Genomic DNA, 23,075 nt, shown 5'->3' on the forward strand with positions numbered 1-23,075 from the left:
GAGGGAATTCAGAATCAAAGTGATCACTTTGAAAGACTAAGTTTCCATTTGCCTGGTCTTTGTTAAGTTTTATTTTTACAACTTTTGTAAAATACTCAGTTCTAGTCAAAAAGGTCTGAATAACATCTCTTGAGAATGTGACAAAGTAATAAATTTATCTAAGATGTTGTTTTTGTTAATTTAAGTCTATCTTACCAAAGCATTACTGTACACATTGAAAACAAAACCCCGGGGCTGCTTGTTTTATGTGGTGTTGTATAAGCCCAGGTTCTAAGCCAGCCTCACAAACAGTGACTGTTTGCGGGTTTCCTGTTTTGCTCTGTGTTTGCCTCAGGAAGCCTCGGCTGTCATTTGCTGTCAAATCAAGACTGCTTCTTGTGAGTTTGGCTCCCAGCAACTACAATGAGAAATTTTTGCAGAAATGTCTATTAGAAAAGGTTAAACTTTATTTTGATTGCTGTAACAAAACTCTAAAAGATTCCCCCCCCAAATTGCTCTTTAGACTATCTTATGAAACAGACAAGACAGGGTTATAAAAATGTACCTATTTTTCCTACCTCTGGATTGTTCTATTACATTAAATGACAACAAATCTTCTTAAAAGTTATTCTGATTGGTTTAGTGGTAAATGGTGTGTATAAAAATTAGATAGACCTAATAGTCCCAGGAATCAATATAAATAAATGTATAGTCATAGAGTTATATAGTCTATAAATAAATTTATAGTCATAGAGTCATAGAGTCTAAGTCACTTAAGCTAGATACCAGGGGGGGAAAAAAGCTAGGTAACATATAAAAAGTTTTAGGGAAAAAAAGTTACTTTTATTCATGAGAAGAAACCTCACCAAGAAAATATAGATTTTATTTTTTGAAAACATAGATTTTAGTAAAACTTAAACAAATGAAAAATACTGTCTTAATATAGTTACCCAAAATTAATTAAAATCATACATGGGCAAATCTAAGGTTAAAGTATAAAATATATATATATATAAAAGTTTTAAAATATGGATAGACTATTTAGATTAACTTCACTCTAGCAATAATTATATTTTACAATATGTAGGCTCAAAAAGATTTCTATGACTTTTTTTGTAACTTACTGATAGTAAATTACATGAATATTCATCAGAATAAAAATGTATAAGCTCTTGCTTTTTATGCCACAATGAAAAAACCCAGGTATTTAAATGTAGTAATGAGCTGTTTGCTTTTGCCATTTAAAGCGTTGTGTGATAAAAGACATGTACTGATAATAGAATATTTCAAAGGCTATTTTCTAATCAAATTTTTATCTGTCCAGCTAAAAATTTAATGTCAAATAGCACACAAAACCAAAAAAATTAAGTTTTTTACTGTCTAGATAAATTTTTCTTTAATTATTAGGTTAGTTTGCATATGTTTATCAGGAGGGACTAAACCAATTCCTGGAGAAATGATATCGAAATATTGACCTATTTAAATTTTAACTAAACACTATTCTTTCCCCAAATCCTATTATTATCTGGTCTCCATTTTTATAGGTGGCTCCTCTGATAATGCCCTTTCTGTAGCAAGTTAATAAACCTAGTGTTGGTTGAACTACAGGCAGTGGGTACTGGCGATGGCTCATATCAGCTTGTGAGAGCTGACTGTTGTGTTCAGGAGTTTTGCAAGCTGATGGAAGGTTGCACTGAAGCAGATCGTAACGGTGGACATATTTACACCATGGGAAATGGCGGATGCTAAGATCAGAGCTCTCTGTATCCCTCGAAGAGCCGCCGGCTGTTAAACTTTGATCATTCCACCACTGGCTGTGGGTACATCGGGGGGCTCTTTGTGAGATGAACTTGACCAGAGTCAAACTTAATTAATGGGTTCTGGACTCCCTATGCTTTGAAATGCCTAAAATACACCTTAATTATTGTGAGGTATTCTCAGGTTGGCCTCTGACTTATGCTGGCTTACTACCCAACAGAACAGAGTGTGGCCCAGTCCTGTGCCATTCCCCATGATCCTTTGGGAACAAGCCTGTTGTGGTCCATCGGGACTTCAGGGCGATTTTCAGAAGTAGATCTCCAAGTCTTTCCTCCTGGTTCACCTTAGTCTGGAGGCTCTGCTGAAAGAACCTGCAACATCGTAGCAACCTGCACCCTCCACCGACAGATGGGCAGAGGCAGTGCCTGAGGAGCTGTGGGCCGGGAATGAAACTCGGTTGCTTGCGGTGGAAGCAGAGAATTGTACCTCTGAACCACCCGAGCCTTCATGGATGTATTAGACATTAAAGAGTACACAGGAGAGTGTCCTTTGAGAGAGGGAGCTGCAACTGTCCTCAACTAGGAATGGCCCTGCTGCCTACCTGTCACCGACGTAGGAAGAGTGCTGGCCTTTTTCAGCTGCTCTCTGCGCTCCAGCCGCGCCACTGCCGTCTCGGTGGGCTTCCTCTCTTCTGCTGCCAGAGCTGCGGACCTGTGCAGAGAACCAGCTCTGCTGCTGCTGCTTTCAGCCTGAGAGCTGGCGCTGACCTGGGTGCACAGAGAACGCGCCATGAAGCAGGCTCTCCAAGGAGGACATAGACCTCAGGGTCGCTGCCTGCCAGCCCCTTCCACTCTGCTCCCAAGTGGGGCTTGGACTGCATTTGGAGCAATGGGTGCCCCACCTGCCCCTGAAAAAATGGAACAGCTCAATATTCAAACGTGTCAAAGACGGGGTGCCATTTTCCTAAAAGCACCACATGGAACCGAACCACAAAGCCTGGGCCACAGAGGAAGACTCCTCTCAACTCACTGCTCCAAGAAAACCACTTTCGGATTTCTCATAGAACCGTGTGCACGTGACCCGCTGCTCCTCGAGTGAGCCTGACTCCCGGGGCGCGGTGCACAACGGAATCAAGAGCTTCCGGGGCCTGTGCCATCATCCCCAGGACCAGCTGTGGACTGGATGGTTCTGATCCACAGGGTTTTCCTCGGCTGATTTTCAGATTATCGTCAGAATGCTCCTTAGAGGCAAGGACGGTGAGACTTTGTCTAGCATACTTAGGACGTGGTGCCAGGAGAGACCAGTCCACGGAGAAGGACATCATGCTTGGTAAAATATAGGGGCAGCGAAAAAGAGGAAGGTCCTTCAGGAGATGGATGGACATAGCGGCTGCCACCATGGGCTCAAGGATAGGGACAATTGTTAGGATGGCGCAGGGCCGGGCGTTTGTCGTTCTGATGTGCAGAGGGTAGCTATGAGTTGGAGCCCAACTGATGGCACCAAGCCACCAGTGCTCTCTATCACTCGAGGAACACCGCGCAGGAAGGCAAGAGCCAAACAACCCAGCAGACGGGAAGCCACTCACGCTGTCCTTGGAGAGCCTCTCTGCCTGCTTGGCTTCTCTGGCTTGCTTCTTCTCCTCCCGCGTGGCTTGCTGCTCCCGGAAGCCCTTCTGCTTCTGCAGCGCCAGCGTGATCCACAGCGGCTGCGCGGCCTCCGCTCTCTCCGTGAGCTTAGAGCCATCTAAAGAGTGTCTGCTCTGAAGTACCGGCTTTTCTGGGGGGAAAGACACAAGCAGGCTTGCAGCGAGACTAGTTGCTCCTCCCTGAGCTCAGCCCCTGAGCCCGAGACTAAGTGAGGGGCCCCTTCCTTCCTCTCTGTTCAGGATATAATCACCTACCTGTCCCTTCCTGATACAGACACCCCGAGTCACTCCTCTGGGAGGGAAGGAAATATCTTCAATTAACAGGGAAATGGGCACATTGATTTTTCTTCTCCTGAAATGGAAGAAGCTACTGCACTTTGTACGGACAAATCACAGCTCCAGTGTCCTAAATCTCAGGCCTCTGGGAGAGGCTATTACTGGAGGTGCCCTTTAGAAAACTCAGGGTTTTTTGTTTGTTTGTTTTTAAGATTTATTTTAAGTGCTAGAAAAGTAAAACTGAGGTTGACTGGGAGTCCTGAGTGACAAGTTCATCTCAAACAAACAACACATAAATAAGATTTATTCTGAGCCATGGACACTTCCCTCACTGCTCTAAGCAGCATCCTGTGTAGAGCCTCAGAGTACAAGAGGCAAAGGGAGCACCACTCTGCCTTAGCAGGACTGTGGAGGGCCGCAGGGCTCGGAGGAGCCCCGTGGGAAACCCATGGTTTTGATCTAATACCCTCTTTTGACTGATGTGGGAAGCTGGGCCCACAGCAGCCCAGTGATGTGTCCAGGCTCACCCAGATTTAGCACATGGGCTGACGCTTGAGCCCACATCTGGTGACTTCCACTCTGTATTTTCTTGTGGTTGAGTCTTGTGTTGGGCGTCGGGGACAAGAACCACTCCCAGGTGGCTGGCACTAAAAGTTGAGTCACTGGGCTCCGGAAGGGAGCTGAACTACCACCCACTGCTGCCGAGTTGGTTCCAACTCACAGAACCAGGTGTGACCGTATGTGTACTGGAGAAGTGACTTCCCTTTACAACGTTGTTATTTTCTTCTCTGTCAGATGGAAGGCCTGGTGGTGTGGTGGTTATAAGTTGGTTGGGCTGCAAACCGCAATGCCAGCAGTCTGAAGCCCCCAGCTGTTCTAAGGGGAAAGATGTGGCTCTTTAAGCCCACAAAGAGTGCTCATCTCGGAAACCTGCAGGGGCAGCACTACCCTGTCCTATAGGGTGCGGAGTTGGAATCAACTCAGTGGCAGCGAGTGTTTGGGTTTATAACACGGGAATCGTTACCAGAGGAGGAAAACACGCGGAACAGCTTCCAAAATGCTGATGAAAAAAAGACTCACTGGGAACCCCAACCCAATCCTGTTGCCCTGTGATCACAGTTAAGCCTGGAACAGAACCACTATCCCCTGAAGTCAGCTTCAAACAAAACAAAGTTGAGCCCAAACTTGCGTAAGAACATTTGCTGTGAACAGGATTATCTGTATGAGATCAAAATGACAAGAGTCGCCCTAAGGCACGGATGAAAGTTTAGGGGGCAGTGGGTCTAAGTGCTGGAACGATAGTGGGAGAGATGGCGAGAACTGGGGCACAAGGTAAGGGAGTAACGGAGGCCCCTGGATGCTGCGTGCAGGTGTGCTGAATGGAGGACAGGTTCTGCGTGGCTTATTTTCAGACACACATGAGAAGCTGACAGTGGCAGATGCCTCATTAGGCTGTGGGCAGAGGAAGAGGGATCCTGTGGATGAGGATGCCCCGGATTCCTTTTCATCTTCCCCTAGACTCATGAGGTATGTTACAGTGCTGTCAGGCTAAGTATTGGGCTGCTCCTGCAAGGTCGGCAGTTCAAAACCCCCGCCACTCCAAAGGAGAAAGATGGGGCTTTGTACTCCTGTAAAGAGCTATAGTCTTGGACACTCACAGGGGCAGTTCTACTCTGTCTTACAGGGTGGAGATGAATTGGCATCAAATTGATAGTAGTGAGTTTGTTTGTTTGTTTACAATAACCAGTTGTCCTGCTGACAACTTGGACAGGATGTTCACCATAAGGCCAAATGCCCGTAAGGGCTCCTGGACAAAGCCCCTAACTGATGGAATTGGAAAACAAGAACGTTCTGTCCAGCTTTGCATTTCCTTGGTGTGAATGCAGCATCCTGAAAGAATGAGCAAGACTCTCCCGGCAGCGCTACTCTCACACGTGTAAGTGGCGCAACAGCTCAGCGTGGGGTTGGGCTCAGTCAACGTGGAAAGGACGTTCACATAGGATTCCTGTTCGAGGTCTGGCCCAGGATGCCCAAGAGTTCTGCCACAAAATCACCCGTGGCACACATTCTCCCATTCCAACTGGGATCCCCGACCCAGGTCCGACTGATGAAGTGGCTGAAGCAGCCCCTTGGGGCCACAGGAGACTCGGGATGGAGGCTACAGCAGGCAGAGCAGAACGTTTCTTTGGGAAAGACGGCTGGATTACGTTGTGTTTCTACACCCCTCCCTCCATAGGATCAAATTTTATCTCCCTCAACTATGTATTGCAAATCCTAATCCTCTATACCCATGGTGAAAGAGCTCTGGGCATGAAGTGTTTGAGGACTCGCTCAGCTGCTAACCCAAAGGTGGGCAGTTCACATCTACCAGCTGCTCTGTGGAACACAGACGGGGCAGAGCCTGCTGCTGAAATGATGACATCAGGAACACCCGATGGCGCAGCTCTACTCTGAGGTGCAACTCACTGCATGCAAGGGGTGGGGTTAGTATCCCTGTGGATATAATGCCATCTGGGGAAAAGGTTGTCTTTGTTAATGAGGCCAAGGCCAGGTCTTAAAACAGATCATCACCTTGAGATATGGTAAGAGTAGATAAGGCACAGAAGCAAGTAACGACCAACTGGGGAAAGGCAGCTGCCCAGTGAAGGTCTCCAAGGAAGGCCAACAAGAGCATTTGAGAAACGAAGGCAAAGATTTGCCACCGCCCCAGAGTGGCCAGAGCCTCCCCTAGAGCCAGCCGCCTAAACTTGAAGAGCTTCATTTCCTGTTCATTAAAGCCACCCATTTCTGCTATAGCAGCACCAGGAGACTCAGAGGGCAGGAAAGGGAGCTAAGTCCAGATAGACCACTCTGATGGCCTCTGGAGTATGTAAAAAGCTGAGGGCAAGAGGCTGAGGCTGGCTGCAGACCTGATGGAAGCGAGGAGAGGCGCTAGGTCTGGGGTGACTGCAGTTTCCGAGAGTTGGTGGGACAAAGATGGCTGAGTGGTGCCTGTGGTCCAGGAGGGCAGCCAGGACCTGAATGTTGTTGTTAGGTCCGTTCCCACCCACAGGAACTCTATGGCCCACACAACAAAACACGCCCCCCTCTGGGGCCAGCCTCACAGTTGTTCCCACGCTTCAGCCCATTGTTGTGGCCATGGTGTCGATCCACCTCCTTGAGGACCTTCCTCTTTTTCACTGCTCCTACACTTTACCAAGCATGACATCCTGTTCTCCAAGGACCAGTCTCTGACATTATGTCCAAAGTGTGTAAGATGAAATATCGCCAGCCTGTAATCTAACCGTACTTCTTGGAAGGCAGGTTTGTCTGTCCTTTAGCAGTCTATGGATTTGCAATATTCTTTGCCAGCACCTCAATTCAAAGACTCGATTCTTAATTCTTCTTTCTCCTTTATTCATTGTCCAACTTTCACATTCCATGTCTTCCTCTGACTCTGGCCTCAACTTTTGGCAGCTCCCCGTCAATGGACTACCGCTGTCTTTGCTGACCTTCAGCAAAATTTGACTTGTATGCGATATCAATGATAATTGTTCTATAATTTGAGCATTCTTTGGGTCATCTTTCTTTGAATGGGTACAAACATGGATCTCTTCCAGTCAGTTGGCAGGTAGCTGTCTTCCAAATTTTCTGGCAGAGATCGGTGAGTGTTCCCAGTGCTTCATTGGCTGGTTTAAAGATTCCAATTGGTATTCATCAATTCCTGGAGCCTTGTTTTTGGATAATGCTTTTAGCACAGCTTCTGTGGATTCTTATTCATATGTTGCGTCCTGAAATGGTGGAATGTTTAGTTTTTTTCGGGAGGAGGGGGTACAGTGACTAAATTCTTTCTATCTTCTTTTGATGCTTCTTGTATCATTCAATGCTTTGCCCATAATCTTTCAATATTATAATTCAAGACTTGAAATTTTTCTTGAGTTCTTTCAGTTTAAGAGAGGCTGAGTGTGTTCTTCCCTCGTTTGTCTAATTCTAGGTCGTTGCACATCTCATTATAATATTTTACTTTGCCTTTTTGAGCTCCACTTTGAAATTTTCTATTCAGTTCCTTAATGTCTTTATTTCTTCCATCTGCCATAGCTGCTCTACGATGATGAGCAGGTGTCAGTCTCTTCTGACATCCACCTTCATTTCTCCTTTCTTTCTTGTCTTTGAGTGACCTTTTGATTTTTTTCATGAATGTTGATGTTGTCTTCCCACAGTTCACCAGGTCTTCTGTCATTAATGTTCAGTGCAGCAAAGCTGTTTTTGAAGTTTAGGTGGGATAGATTCAAGGTTGTATTTTGGCTTGCATGGACTTGTACATATGAGCAACTGATGGTCTGTTCCAGTCAGCTCCTGGCTGGGTTTAGTTGCTGATATTGAGCCTCCCCATCATCTCTCCCTACAGATGTAATCAACTTTTTTTCTGGGTATTCCATTTGGAGAAGCCCTTGTGTAGAGTTGCCATTTGTGTTGGTGAAAAAGGTATTTCTATGAACAAGGCATTGGTCTTGTAAAATTCATGTGATCTCCAGCTTCGCTTCTATCACTAAGACCACACTTTCCAGCTACACTTCCTTCCTCTGTCTCCCATTTTTGCATTCCATCTGTCAATAATTATCAATGCACCTTGATAATTATCAATGCTGTCACGTCAGTTTCGACTCTGTCCATGACAGAGCAGAGCACTGCCAGCCCTGCGCCATCCTCACAGCTGTTATGTTTGAGCCCACGGTCGCAGTCACTGTGTGCATCTACGACATCCCTGAAGACGTGAGACAAAGTCTTACCAGTCTCACTTATAAGCAGCTTTCTGGCTGTCCTTCTTTTAGACAGATTTGCTTGTTTCTCTGGAAGTTTCCAGATACTCTATCTTAGAAGGGTGTTATAAGACAAAAGCAACTCCATGGTACTACTCAATTGTCACTACTTTGGGCAGTAGTTGGTGGCCCAGTGGTAGAATTCTTGCCTTCCTTGTGGGACACTTGGGTTTGACTCCCAGCCAATACACCTCATGTGCAGCTGCCACTCATCTGGCGTGAAGGTGGTTGCTCTAATGGTGAACAAGTTTCAGACGAGGTTCCAGACTAAGGCAGACAAAGAGGAACATTGTGGCCATCTACTTCTGAAAATCAGTTAGCGAACGAACATTCTCTGGATGATCAAAGTCTCTGGATGACACAATTGGTCATCAGGGCGGTGCACAAGTGGGCAGCATTTCGCTCCAATGTGTATGGCAAGGCCTTGAGCCAGGACTGGGCAGAGAGCAGCTCATCCCATCAAGTCCCTGCTCTCAAAGATCAATTCTCTAAGAAAAGCCCACTGCCCCTCTAGTCTCCCCACTCTACGTTGGTAGGAATATTAGAATGAGAGCACACCTGTAACGAAGGTGTTTGAGATGCAAACACATGAGGGGGACTGTTACTGTTGATATTTTTATTTCCACTGGATATGTTCTGAGTTAATGCCCTCCTTGTGGCCTGGCCTAAGTGTTGGCCCCGGCTGCTATCAGGGCCACAGGAATGGAACGGGGTATGTATGAGCATGCACGCCTACATACATACACACCCAGCAAGTCATTGGAGAGAAAGGTACTCTGACTCATAGCGACAACCTATCGGACAGGGTAGAATTGTTCCTATGGGTTTTGAGACGGTAACTCTATGGGGGTAGAAAGCGCCGTCTTTTTCCTGAGGAGCTGCTGCTGGTTTCCCATGGCTGCCCTGGCGGTGAGCAGCTCAGCACATCATCCACTGTGCCATCAGGGCCCCTCCTCTAGGGAAAGCACCCTGAATATGGACTTCCAGCCTCCTTGATGCTGGTTGTTAAAGCTACGCACTTGGTGTTCTTCCTGCAGCAGCACTACATCACTGGCACAGGGAGCTGATAGACCCATCACATTTATGACATGACGCCTGACAAAACGGGCAAATGGCTAACAGGGACTCCTGCAAACAAGCCCTGGATTTCATACATTGCAAACAGAAAAGTGGTAGCGTTGGTCTCAGGCCCAGCGCAAGCTCTCTGCCTGCTGTTTTAGAAGAAATTAGCTGGATGAAACGTTGGGAAAGAAAAAAGAGAGAAAGTGAGCGAGAGGATTTGCACTCTGCATTTCTAGCCATTGCTGTTAAGAGTGAACTTCACCCACGATGTAAGAGGTGCTCCAGTGGTTATTAGCTAACAACAATGGCTCTATGGATACATCCTGGATAGGTCAATGGGAGGTTCCCTTTGTATTCTCATTGGGATTTTGGCCAGACAAAGTTGGTTCGCCTTGGTCTACAGCCATCAGACAACAAAATCCCAATGAAGGAGCTTTAGAGGTAAAACATAGCTGAAGGGCAGGTGCATTTTGCTCTCTCAGGTTTAAACTAAACAAAGAAAAATTCAGTTATCAGACCCTGTCGGCCCAGAACTCGGATACTAGGGGTGATGGTTAGGGATTATGTCAACTAGACACTCTTGGGTAAAGGTAGGGCTGGGACTCCACCTAGCAATTATTGATGACATCTCCTTGGTGTCAGACGCCTTTCTGTATAAGAGAGAGAGACTGAGCAGAGTCTAATCCATTTTGGCCCCTCCACTTCTGCCAGAGCTGGAGCCGCTTCCAGGAGCCACCAATGGGCTACCGATGGTGGATTCATCTGGCCAACTCTGGACCTCTGCATCTACCAGCCTGTACCCCTGGCTCTCTCTGCTTCGCCATCCTGGTCTGGCTCCTCCGGCTCCTGTTGTGTCACCTGTCAGGCCCACGAGCCCTTAGTAGACTACAGGCAGCGGCAGATTCATCTGGCTGACTTCGGATCTCTGCATCCACCACCCTCGCCCCCTGCTACATCATCCTGCTTCCTGTTCATCAGCTTCTGCGAGTAGTCACCAGAAGCCTGACTTGACTGGCCTATTTCTACCAAGGTGCAGGCCATTTCTGGATCGAAATCTTTTTATGTACTTCTACAAGTGACAGTGGTTTTGTCACTCTAGAGAACCCCAACCTAACACACTTAGAATGAAGGAGAAGCTCACCAAATCGTTTTTGGTTGGGAAATTATCAGCAGCCAAAAGGCTCTCTTAAGAGAACCTAGAGCAGAAGCGTTACTTGTTTAAGGAGCAAGGAAGGGGATGTGAATAAAAGTAGAGAGGGCTTTCAGGATACTGTGAAAGCTAAAGACACAAAAGCGAATGTCAAGACTTAAATTGGGCCTCTTGTCCAGCAGGACAGACAGAGATCCTTGAGGAGAAGTGGTCTGGAAATTGCTGATCAAAAAATCTATCTAGAACACCAAACAAGGCAAGGGAGTGTTTCAAAAGATTAACAGCATCTTCCGTAAGGTGAGTAGCAAAACCAGCAGTCCCCAAGAAAGTTCTTTTCCTGCAAAAATCCCCTCATGCCCAAACAATGGCAACAAAAGCGAACACAATCCCGCTCTAGAAATACCTCAAGGATCTCTTCCTCAAGAAATAGGAAGAGCTTCCTGGACTCTCCTGCTGTGATCACTCAGTCGCCTAGGGCTTTTCCTATGAATTCCAGGGCCAGCCACAAGGCAGCAGGCATGCAAATGCCTGCCTCATTATGGGAGGGTCAGGTGGGGCGGGGCCAGTGGCGAGGGAGACCTGAAACTACATTTGAAGAGCATTTGACATGAACCTGAGACATCAACTTTCCATCTTCTCAGGTTCATGTCAAATACTCTATGAGAGTGTTTGCAAAGTGGAAGCCCAGAAACATGCCTGATGCCCCTTTAACCTCTCATCTTGGGGTTGCCACTACTTCTGCAGAACCCAGAACTCTGCACTGGTCTCGGAGACTCCGGTCTTGCTTGCCACTGCACATCCCTCTTGCAATGGTACGTGACATAGAGCAGAATGGAACGAGGGCTATGAACCACTGGCTGGGATAGGTGTTGGCACTGTCACGTTTGCCTTGTGTTAGTAAGTGGCACTAACAAATGTAAGTGGGCTGCAGCCGCCTGTGGCAGCTGGAGCAGTGATTCTAAAGAATGAATACAGAAGCCAAGAGTATCGCCCTGTCTCTTGAGCGAGGGTCTTTGGGAGAATGGCAACAGCAGCTCCACTGGCTACTTCGGACTTGGGGCCTTTCTGGCTTTGGAAGCGACTTTGACCATGAGCTGGACAGGACAGTACCATTCCCGGACCCACACGCATACCTTTCCTGGACCCACACGCATACCTTTCTTCCCAGCCTCGGGTGTTTGGGAAGGCTTCTCTTGGCCGGCCGAGGGCAGAGCCGGGGTAGAGGGCTTCCTTATCTGTGGAACCTCTTCCTCTTCACCCCTCTTCTGCCCCTTCCTTTCCCTGGGGGGTGGTGTCACGGGTGTCCGGGTGTCATGGCTCTCCTGGGCCTTCTCGCTGTGCTCCGGGTCAGGCTTGGCTGCTCGTCGGGCCAGCAGCTCCACCAAGTAGGGCCTGCTTAATTTGGAGAGTGGGGAGGACGGTGGGGTCTGGCTGGTGGGCTTGGGAGCCAGCGCTGGTTTCTGCAACAAGGGCATTTTGTTTGCTACCTTGTTGTGCTCTGCACCTGGGCTCTGGCCGTTGGATGGTGGGGGTCCTGGCAGGGCCGCAGGTGGGCAGTGTTGAGAAGGGGGTTCTGCAGAGTCCTTTCTGGTGGCCAGGGTCTGCTTCCTCTCTTGGGCGAGGGATGAGCCACGCTTGACGGTCACACCTTCGGTCCCTGTCTCTGCACTTGGGCTTGTGCCCTCTGGGGCAGGCGGGCCCCCGTCAGCACTTTCCCCCGAGCAGCTGTGCCTCTTCTTCTTCTTCTGTTCCGTCTGCTGGTCACAGTGAAAGCGCAAGGAGTAGTTGGTCCTCCTCAGCTTTATTCCAAAGGGCGAGGCTTTTTCCTCCCCTCCTGGCCCCGTGTGGTCTGACTTCTTGGTGGCACTCGGGGACTCACTTTCCGAAGTGCTCACAGGCTCTGCCTGCGTCAAGGCTCTGTGTGGAGGGGAAGGGAGGCTCGGAACTAGGAACGATGGGAGATCTTTGGCAAACTTGCATCCCTCGGTGGTGTCCGTGGGCTCCTGGGGCACCCCCACTTTCTCAGGGCTCTTCCAGGGCTCAGGAGTCTCCATAGGGGCGGGGGCGGCCGGCGGGGGCTCGGTCTCTTCGGCGGGACCTGGGCCTGATCTCCTCCGACCACCTTCTGCTGCTTCTGCGTTCTGTTTGGCGGTCTCCAGGCCGCCCTCGGAGAACTTCTGCCAGGCGGGCATGATGGAGAACTTGGCATTGCCCGGAGGGGTCTTCCGGAGGTTTCCTCGGGAATCACACCGGCCCCTGGGAGGGGGCTCCTCGCCGGGCCTCGGCTCGCTCTCGGCATTCTTCAGGATTCTGGACCGAATGGAAGCCCACTCGGCCAGCGCCGTGCCGCTGCTGGACGCGTCCTGCGGGGGCCTGGCCTTCCCTCCGCCCGCCCGGGGTTCGCCGGGGGCTCTGGGCAGGTTTTCCCCAGCGGGGAGCTCGACGGGCTTCTCCTCTGACAAGCCCAGCAGAGACTTGCAGGCCGTGTCCTGGATCTGGCTCAGGTTGACGGCTGGGCCGCAGAGCTGCGCCCCTGTGACCAGGATGGCCGTGTGGGGGATGCTCAGGGCCGAGGGCAGTGCGGGAGGGGCCGGGCTGGCTTGCTGGGTCTTAGGCTCAAGGGGCGCGGGCACAAGTCCCGCGTCCTTCCCGGGAGTCACTGGGCTCAGGTTGACTTTGGGGAAGAGGATTTGCTTCCCCCCAGAGGACACCTGGAAGGTGTAGGGCCTGGGCATGGTCTGCCTCTCGTCCACTTCCCGCCACCTGAGTTCCTCCACCTTCCGCTCAGCTTCTGCGGTGACCACTTCCTGCCGCTCCCCGCGAACCGGCCTTTTTTCCAGGTGCCCCTCTCGAGTCAGGGCCGCTTCCGGCTTAGGCTCCTCCCTCGTTTCCAGACTCACGTGGCGGTCGTCCCCTGGAGCGTGCGCGCGCCCCCGCTTGCCCCGCAGCTCCGTCGCCGGCTGGGGCCCCAGGCCAGGCTCCTCGGAGCCTGCTCTGGGCTTCCTGGGCCTCGCCTCGTCCTGTCCTCCGTGCTGGTCTTCATCTGGTCTCGGCGGGGCGTCCTGGGGCTTCTTCTCGGCTTCTGGCCTCGTCTGCGCTTCCAGGTCCGCCTGCCGTCGGTGCTCTTCCTGCCTCTCCAGCTCCTCCTGCCATCGCTGCTCCGCAGCCCGCTGGTCTTCCTCCTCCCGCAGCCGCTGCCTCTGCCGCTCCTCCTCCTCCTCCTCCTCCCGCCTCCGCTCCGCCTCCTCCCGCAGCCTCTGCGCCTCCAGCTGCTCCTGCCTGCACCGCTCCGCCTCTTCTTCCGCCCGCTTTCTCTGTGCCTCCCGCTCCTCCTCTTCCAGAAGCTTCTCAGCCTCCTGCCTCCTCCCCTCCTCCTCCTGTCTTCTGAGCTCCGCCCCGCGTTGGTCCTCTTCCTCCCGCCCTCTCTGCGCCTCCAGTCGCTGGGCCTCTTCTTCGCTCAGCCGCAGCTGCTCCTCTGCCTCCGGGAGTTCCTTCTCGGCGCTCTCCTTGCGCTCCGCGTCTGGGCCACCCAGCTCGGCCCTCCGCTGCGTCTCCGCTTCCAGCTGCCTGGTCCTCGCCCCTACCTCGGGCGCGAGTCCTGGCTCCTTGCGCTCCTCCTGCTCCCCGGCCTCCTCCTCCAGGAGCCTCCTCTCCAGGGCCTGCAGCCTCTGCTCCTCCAGGCGCCGCCTCTCGGCCGCCTCGGCCTTTTGCCGTTTGCACTTGGCCTCAAGCTCTTGCCAGTATTCTTCCTGGCGTCTTTTCTCCTCCTCAGAATCCAGTGGCTCTGGTTCCTCTTCCAGCCACATCTGCTTGTCTTCCCCGGGGTGGCCGTTCTGGTCCAGGGGCGCCTGGCTCACCAGGCCTGCGTACTCATTTTGTCCATCCTAACGTTGGAAAGGGAAAACCGGATTAGCGCTTTCATTCCCTGCCCTAGGTAACCATCAGTGAACCTATGGGACAAGGTAGAACTGCCCCCGGGGTCCCGAGACTGTAATTCTTTATGGGAGTAGAAAGCCCCGTCTTTCTCCAGCGCGGAGCAGCTGGTGGTTTTGAACTGCTGACCCTGGTGGCGAGCATCCTGGCAACTCGTAATCAGGTGCTTCACCAGGTCTCTTCAAAATGTCGCATACGGATAAACACAGACATAGGTTGCACTGTAATTGTGGGAATGGAGGAAAAACATGGTTTCACCTGATAACCCCTTTCTTTAAATGATCCCTGGTGGCGCAAGAGTTAAGCACTCAGCTTGGCAGTTAAGAGTCCACTGGAGACTCTGTAGGAGGGGACCCCTCCTGGGGGAGTTTGACTGCCTCGTGGGGTCACTATCAATTCACTATAGCATCTCAGAACCATAGTGACCTATATACATCAGCCTCAAGGAGCCCGGTGGTGTCCTAGGTGTCTCCTTGGGCAAGGTCAGCTATTCAAACCCACCAGCCACTCTGCAGGCGAAAGATGAGGCTTTATGCTCTGATAAAGATGCACAGCATTGGAATATCCTGATACCCGTGAACAAGAAGAGATAAACTAATACCAGTTCCAGGGCCAAATTGCTCTCAAACCCACTCGACCTCATGGCGCACCCACGTGTCAAGAATAGAACTGTACACCATACCGTTTTCAAAGGCCAGGTTCTTTTGAAAGCAGATAACCAGCTCTTTCTTCTGAGACTCCTCTGGGTGGACTGAAACCCCTAGCTGTTTGGCTAGTGGCCCGGCAAGTTCACTGTTTTACCACCCGGGTCACCCAGCATGAAGACGATGACAGAAATTGAGATTGGATGTCATCAATGTGCCCCGAAGCATAGGACCGAAAAAACAACCACCACCACCACCACCACCACTGAATCTATTTGGATTCTATAGCGACCCTCTAAAGGGCTTCGAAGGCAGTTAAAGTTTATGGGAGCAGGTAGCCTCAACTTCCTGTTGCAGAGCAGTTGGTGGATTTGAACTGCTGACTGTGCGGTGAGCAGTCCCAGTTTACCCTATGGCACCACTTGGCTCCTTGCGAAGCCAGGGCGGAGGAAAGGTGAGCCACCAGCTGCTGCCAATCAAACTCAGTATCTGGAGCCCCACCCAGGGCAGCCTCTCCCACTGTGGTCCACCAGCCTACCACAGGGGGACATCTCAGGAAGGCTCTGCAATATCAGCCAGCCCTCGTACATCGCCACGCACAAGTCCTCAATGGGGAGAGACCTGGTTCTCTCTGAGTCTACTACCACGCCTGCTTCTGGGGTAGAAGCCACGAACACCCAGGAGAAGGGACCTACCTGGTCCCTGTAGGCAGGGCTGTACCTACCAGGACAAGTCGCCTGTGCTTCTTTGACACCCTCTGCTTTTTTGGCTTGACGGACAGTTTGTGCTTGGCGGCACTGTTGTCCAGGCGAGCAATGGCCAGCGGGATGGCGTCTAGGTTGACACTTTCAATGGTGCCGGCAGAAGAGAAGTGCCTTTTTGGCCGAGACGGTTTCACGGGGGCAACCTAGGGGGCAAGTTGAAAGATGAAGTCAGCTCGGCTCAGACCCCAGAATCCCAGCATTTCCTGGAGCCTGCCATATACTGCCTGGCCCAGGCAACCCTGCGGAGCAGAGGGGCTGGGGCTCCTGTGTTACAGGGAATGAGCTCTGGGCTTGGAGTGAAAGGACCTGACTTTGAAAATGCACCCTGCCAGTGTAGTAGCTTGTCAAGGCCATTTAAACCTTCAGAGTCAAAACTTCCTACTCTGAACAGTATGGGGTTAGACTAAATCAACGGTTTTCAACCTGTGGGTCACAACCCCTTTGGGGGTTGTGTTAGACAGGGTTCTCTAGAGAGATAAAACCAAATTGCTGATAATATATTTTTTTTATAAAGATAATTAGATATATAACAATGAACTGTTAAATCATATACAGATAAATATATAATACAAGAAATGAACGGTTAAATTATAAAGCACTACAAATGGCTCACTGCAACTCACTCCCGTGAGAGAGAGTTGTGAGAGACCAGCAGTCCTTCAAGTCTAGTCTGCTGCCAGGTCTTCCTCTATTTATAGAGAGAGCTAGGCTATCTCAGCACAGCAGCCAATCACAAGGCAGGTCACCAACTGCCAGCCAGGTCACCAACCGCCAGTCCCCAGCTCCAGGGATGTCTTAAAGGGACCTCAACTTTCAGCGACACAGTCCACAGGCTAGGCATCCCACAGGTAGTGTAGCCTTTAAATTGAGGCACAGGACAAGCAAGGCAGCTGCACACTGGTCCGATGATCAAAGAGCGAGAGACAAGAAAGGCGAGGCTCACCGAGCCATTTATCTCTCTGCCCTTCAGTTAATCCCACTTGTGTTTATCGGCCAGGCTGGCACAATAAACTACCTCAGGGGTCGATCAACCCTTTCACAGGAGTTACGTAAGACCATCGGAAAACATGTTTCCTGATGGACAGGAACCAAGACACCGCTCCTCTATCCGTCTCAGGCGGGTCTGCCTACTTGCAGACACGCCCACATACGAGTACCCGGCGTGAAGACTGTTACCCCTGCTACACTACGCTTCAAGACAACATGTCATTTATTTGTCATTAGAAATATTTCATGATATATAATTACATACTGCTTTTGTGATGAATCACTGTGCTTTAATGATGTTCAATGTGTAATAATGAAAAATACTTCCTGCATCAGATATTTACATGATAATTCATAATGGTAGCAAAATTATAGTTATGAAGTAGCAGCAAAAATAATTTTATGGATGGGGGTCCCCACAACATGAGGAACTGTATTAAAGGGTCTTGGCATTAGGAAGGTCGAGAACCACTGGCCTAGATCATCCTTGTGTTGTTGCTCGCTGCCTTAGAACCCATGCATAAAGGAGCAAAATGATGATGAGTCCTCCAGCCTTGCACGGTGGGTCACAGATCGAATGGTTTTGCGCCATGGGGCTTTCGTTGGCTGCTTTAAGCAAGGAGCGTGCCGCGTCTTCGTTTCTAGTCTGTCTTAGGCTGGAAGCTCCGCTGAAACCTGTTTGGCATCAAAACAGCCCCACAATCTTCCACGGATAGTTGGCCGCACATGAGGTGCACAGGCTGGGACTTGATGGAAAGGGTCTCCTGATGGAAGCTGAGAGTTCTGTCACTGGCCCACCACCGTCCCCTTAAGCTAGATCAAGGGGGCCACATCTTGCCCTTGGTCTGTTTGGCAAATGCAGTTTCACCGGCATGCATGTTGTCCTATATTCTCAGATTGGAGTAGTTGTGTGTTTGCGCACTATTGGTTCTGCAAAGCCTAAAATATTTAGTCCTCCACGTGGAAGAAGCACACCAGCCAGTGTGATCTAAGAATTGCAAAGAATAAAATCCAAATCTGAAGGAGGGATTGGTATCAGAGCTTAAATTCTGAATATCCAGTTTGCAGAAGGCTGTGGATGACAGTGGAAGCCCAAACCCATTTGCGGGGTCCCCACATGGGTTAAGCCCCTGGTGAATCCCCTCTGCACATAGTCCAGGGGTGTGACTAGCCTTGTTATCAGACAGAGAACATTAGAAAGTCAATTATGGCACGTGTAGTTAGGTTAAAATGTAATACCTTATCATTTGATCTACCTCTGGACCCATTTTGAAGTTGTTTCATTTTCAATATTTTCTGCTTTCTTTTCGATTGAGGTGTTTCTCTGTTTTCTTTTGTTTCTTTTGTGGGTGAGGGGGTATGCTTTTCTGTGTGTGAAATCCATGTTGCGTGGATCTATGGGCACAGCACTGAATTAATGGTTACCTGGTGGCATGGTGGGGGAGGGGGAGGAAATGGGGAGCCAACCGCAATGAGTACAAGAAGAAAATGTTCTGAAATGGACTCTGGTGATGACTGCATAGCTGTTCTTAATGTGGTTGAATGATTAAATTGTAACGATACATGCCAAGAAAATGATTTTTTTTTAATCCCCAAAAAACTATTTTGTGTTTTGCTGAGACCCAGACGAGATGGTCTCTAAGAACTCTTAAGAGCCTTCCCACTACCTGGGACCTTGTGTGCACACACCTGTCTTCCAAACAAAATGTCACCCCTTCAAAAGCAGGGAGTCTTTGTATCGGCCCTCTTGGTGCCCTGGCAGCGAATCTCCCTTAGTAAGTGCTCAATAAACACGTACTGCAAGACGGGAAGCGCAGTCGAGGCTAACAGCTACGATGAGGACAAGACGTTTTTAAGAAGCAAAAATGTCTTAAGCACCACGACTCCCAAGTCACAGAGCAACGCGTGCGCGCGCCCAGCAGTGGAAAGAAACAGGACCTGGTGACTAAGTGCAGGCAGTGCACAGCTGTGCCAGTGTGGCCGAGGGCACTTCTTCCGAGGATGAGGTTGCGGGGCGAGGGCAGCTCCAGATGCAGTTGTGTTAGCTGTCTTGGAACCCATGCACAAAGGCACACACCCTCAGTTGTGCACGCTTAGAATGTCAGGGACATCACGGCTCAGCCTGTACCCAGCGGCCACACTGAAGAAGGTGGCGAAAGGCCTGTCACATGAGAGAACAAATCCAGGGGTGCAGCGAGGAAAAGGCTCCTAGTCCGGCAACACCTGGGTGCCCCAGGGGGCGCCCGTCTGGCCACGCTGGCGACTCTGCAGGACACAGGGGCAGCAAAAGTGTCCTGTTTGCCTCTGTTCCGCTCCTGCTCCAGGAGCAGCCTCCCTGGGGTCTAGCTGAGGGCCAGTGTTTCTGCAATTGCCTTCCAAATGTAGGTACCGAAGATAAAAGGCCAAGCCAGCTTTGGGAGCCAAGCAGACTCTCAGTAAATATTAATTGGTGACGGCGGTGCCCAGAAGTTCAGGGAGGAAAATAAATCCAGCCTTTGGCCTTCTAGCGAGCTCTCATTTATTTATGACTATCTTTCCAATCGCTGTCAAATTCTGACCTGCTGTTGAAAAGGGATGAGTTAAACATTTAGTCCCACCCCTTCAAGCATCCAAGGACTTGGAGCCAGCCGTGGCAGATGGAAGCACAGATCAGCAGGCGAGGGCTGAGCTTTAAATGCTGTGTTTCGTTCCCGAGTTAGTCCAGCTGGGCCTCTTTATTGTCGGAGCCGTGGCGCTGTCTTGGGCCACAGCTTCACAAGACTCGGGGCAGCCCCTGCTCAGGGTCCTGTCTGCCAGATGGCGGGAGGAGGCCTGGATGCCTGTGGGCGGGAGACAAGTTCTCCTAGGAGTGGATTAGTCTCCACAGAAGAGGGACACACAAGTTTCCAGAGGGTTCCCCAGACTCCTGCAGGTAACATCCCAGTTTAAAATGAATACAGAAAAGGGTTTGTTTGTTTTCAGCAAAAAACATGAAAGGTTTTTTTTGATGTTTTTCTTTTTCAAATCTCTAAATAGAAGGGGACTCTCTTTCATTTGAGTTGGCTCCCAGTAAACACCCATGGAAGCAGCAGTCAAGAAATCAAAAGCCCTATCACTTTGGGCAAGTCTGCATGTGATCTCTGTAAAGCAGCGGTTCTCAACCTGTGGGTCGCGACCACTTTGGGGGTCAAACGGCCCCTTCACAGGGGTTGCCTGATTCATAACAGTAGCAAAATTACAGTTATGACATAGCAATGAAAATAATGTTATGGTTAGGGGTGGTCATCACAACATGAACTGTTTTAAAGGGTCGAGGCAATTTAGGAAGGTTGAAAACCACTGCTGTAAAGCGTTGAAGGGCAAGACGTCACTTTGAGGATCAGGGTGTGTCTGGCTGCTGCCATGGTATTTCCAGCAGCGTCTGACACGTGTGGAGGTTGGACATTGCATAGGGAAGATGGAAGCAGTAGTAAGGTGCTGGCCAGAAGAACCAAAGACATCGATCTTGGAAGAAGCACAAGCAGAATGTTCCTCAGAAGTGAGGCTGGTGAGCCTGTGTCTCGTTGATTTTGGACCTGTTCTCAGGCGGGACCAGTCTCTGGACATCGGCTTGGTCAAGTGCAGGGGCACCAGACAGGAGGGAGGCCCTCAAGGAGATGGACGGACATAGGGTCTGCAGCAGTCCTCACACAGGATGGCTACGAGCTGTTGTGCTCAGTTGTGATGGCCTGTGGCAGTTACACACTCTCCTGTGAACTTGAGCGCAGGGGTGGAGTCTAGCCGGTCTATCAGTTCACAGCCAATGGGACCTCTTTGTGGGCGTGGTCTTCTGAGGATTCTGGAACTCCTGTCTTCCTCTCTGCTCCACATTCCTGTTGACAAGTTCCATGGGGACACACTGATGGAGCCAGAGCCCTGGAGCTGGAGGAGCCAGGTGGGGACCCACACCAGTGCTGAGATGCTTCCATGGCCACTGGACCCACAAGACTTTGTACTCACTGGCCTGTGATCATCCTGCACTTGGCGTCATTGTATGTGTTGCCTGAGTCTGAAGAGGAATTTATAGATTGGTATGGGACATATGGGCTACTATCGGACTGATGGACTTGATCTGGGCTGGGCTGGGATGTTTTCTTCATAGACAATTGCTCTTGTATATAAAGCTCTTTCTTGTACACATGAGTGTGTCTATGAATTTGTTTCTTTAGTCAACTCGGACTAACACCTGGCCCCTAACAACAACAAAAATGACAGGCACCACACACAGGCAAGCTGGTGGTGCGGCTACCTTTCAGAGCTGAGTTTGCTTCCAGTGGTTTGGGGGAGGCTTCTCCCTCTGCCACAGAGCAGCATGCTGAAGGGACTGAAGGCCATGGCCCAGGGATGCTGCTTCAGACACGGAGAGGGAGGCCAGAGGTGGCCACAACAAGGACAAAGAGAAGTTAAAGTCAGGAAGCGAAAAGAAATCGGCACAAACCGCCTTACCTTCTCCTCCATCTCATTTCCGGCTGCAGACAGAGTCAAAGGACTGAGAGAACTTGGCGCATCACTGGACTGGAATAACAGAGAGAGCGCTCAAGTCAAACACAGGAACAGGAAGGTCTGGGCAAATCACCAGGTGTCAGGGCCACCCTCGCACCCCTGCACCAGGGTCAACCTGCGGCCAGGAGCCAGCAGGAGTCACAGGACACCTTGAGAATATGCAGACTCTGGAAGGACTACCTGAGGCATGGAGGGCACTGTCCTCTTCCTCCGGTGCAGCCCAGGCCCCTCCCCTGGGCAGGCTCCAGCACACTGCCTGAGGCTTTACACTGAAGCCCATGGACTGCTGTGGCTCAGGACCTCCCTTCCTGGAAGGGCCATGCCACACGCACTGCCTCCACCCTCTGCGTGCACGCCTGCGCTTCTGCAGGCGGGCAGCCTTCACCCGCCTCCACCTGCCGGGACCGCTCACTTGTAAGCCACCCTTCCCATCCACCAAGGCCAAATGTGCCAGCCAGGGAGAGCTCAGAGGGTGAAAGTTCTAGACGAGGGCAAAGCTGCCAGGAGGGAAAGGCAGGCACAAGGCTTGGCGAGCTACAGTCTGCCCTCGGAAGGCCCTCCTGTTTAAAGACACGCTGGGGGCGCTGTGGCTTAGGCATTAGGCGGCTAACCACAAGCTTGACGGTTCGGTTCGAACCCATCAGGAAGACTGTCTGCCCACCAGTTAGCGATTTACAGTCTCAGGGTGGCTGTGAGTTGGAACGGGTAAGCACAAAGCTGCTGAAAGGCTGGCAGTTCGAAGCCACCCGGCAGTGCCTGTGGGGGGAAAAGATCTGCTTCTGTCAGGATTACAGCCAAGAGAACTCTACGGGGCAGATCTGCTCTGTCCACAAGCTAAATGGACTTGGTAGCCCCTAACAACCACAACGTACACATTCTGTCTTGTGCTGCTGGTCCTCCCCCAAGGGGTCTCACCGTTGTCACAGATGAGAATCGTCTGCTGGCCCTGCCTCAGTCTCTTCTGAGTGCCATGTGCAGAAGGGTCTTTGTAACACAGGGCAGTACTGAACTGTGTCTTTCTGCCCCGTGCCTGTGGCCTAGAAGCTGGCCTGTCTGATCGGTCCTGCCTCACGGAGCCCTGACTTCTTCTTATTGTCATTTCCCTTTGCGTTAGTCCAGGAGCCCTGGTGGTTGCGAGTTGGGCTGTGATCCGCATGGTCGCCAGATCAAAACCACGAGCAACTCCTCAGGAGAAAGACCGGGCTTTCTACTCCTGTGAATGGTCATGATCTCGGAGACGCGCCGGGGCCACGATGAGTCGGCCCTGACTCGATGGCAGCAAGTTGGGCTTTTTGTTTTGTTCTGCTTTACGTTCGTCATTCCTCAGGAGCCCTTAGCACTGGCTAAGTCTCGGGGTGTGGGTGCCGTCCATGCGTTAGACCCAGTGTGTCCTCATGGAACTCAGGTTGAGACCCGGTGTAGACAGAGGTGTGGCTGGCTAACAGGGGCCTGGGCACCCCGTGTTGAGTCGGCAGGGAAGACAGTGCTGCATGGGGAGTGGGGCCAGGGTCAGGGGGAGGTGCCTGGAAGAGCCCGTGCGAAGGCCATCTCTCTGCT

The 23,075-nt window shown here is 50.8% G+C and overlaps 1 protein-coding gene across 2 annotated transcripts in view; it reads right to left on the reverse strand.

Moving 5' to 3' along the window:
- The window catches only part of CRACD (capping protein inhibiting regulator of actin dynamics), a 233,791-nt gene that overhangs the window by 3,499 nt on the left and 207,217 nt on the right, over positions 1–23,075 (reverse strand). For both annotated transcript variants that reach the window (XM_045284293.1, XM_045284292.1), the window contains 5 exons: positions 21,462–21,530; positions 15,971–16,153; positions 11,826–14,553; positions 3,323–3,513; positions 2,339–2,504 (listed from right to left, as the gene is read on the reverse strand). In XM_045284293.1, coding sequence (XP_045140228.1) covers positions 2,339–2,504; positions 3,323–3,513; positions 11,826–14,553; positions 15,971–16,153; positions 21,462–21,530 — 3,337 coding nt within the window. The remainder of the gene's footprint in view (positions 1–2,338; positions 2,505–3,322; positions 3,514–11,825; positions 14,554–15,970; positions 16,154–21,461; positions 21,531–23,075) is intronic.

The sequence above is a fragment of the Echinops telfairi genome, unplaced genomic scaffold (assembly GCF_000313985.2).
Source record: "Echinops telfairi isolate 266 unplaced genomic scaffold, ASM31398v2 ScPeMD7_7468;HRSCAF=8506_0, whole genome shotgun sequence".
NCBI classification, from domain to species: Eukaryota; Metazoa; Chordata; class Mammalia; order Afrosoricida; family Tenrecidae; genus Echinops; species Echinops telfairi.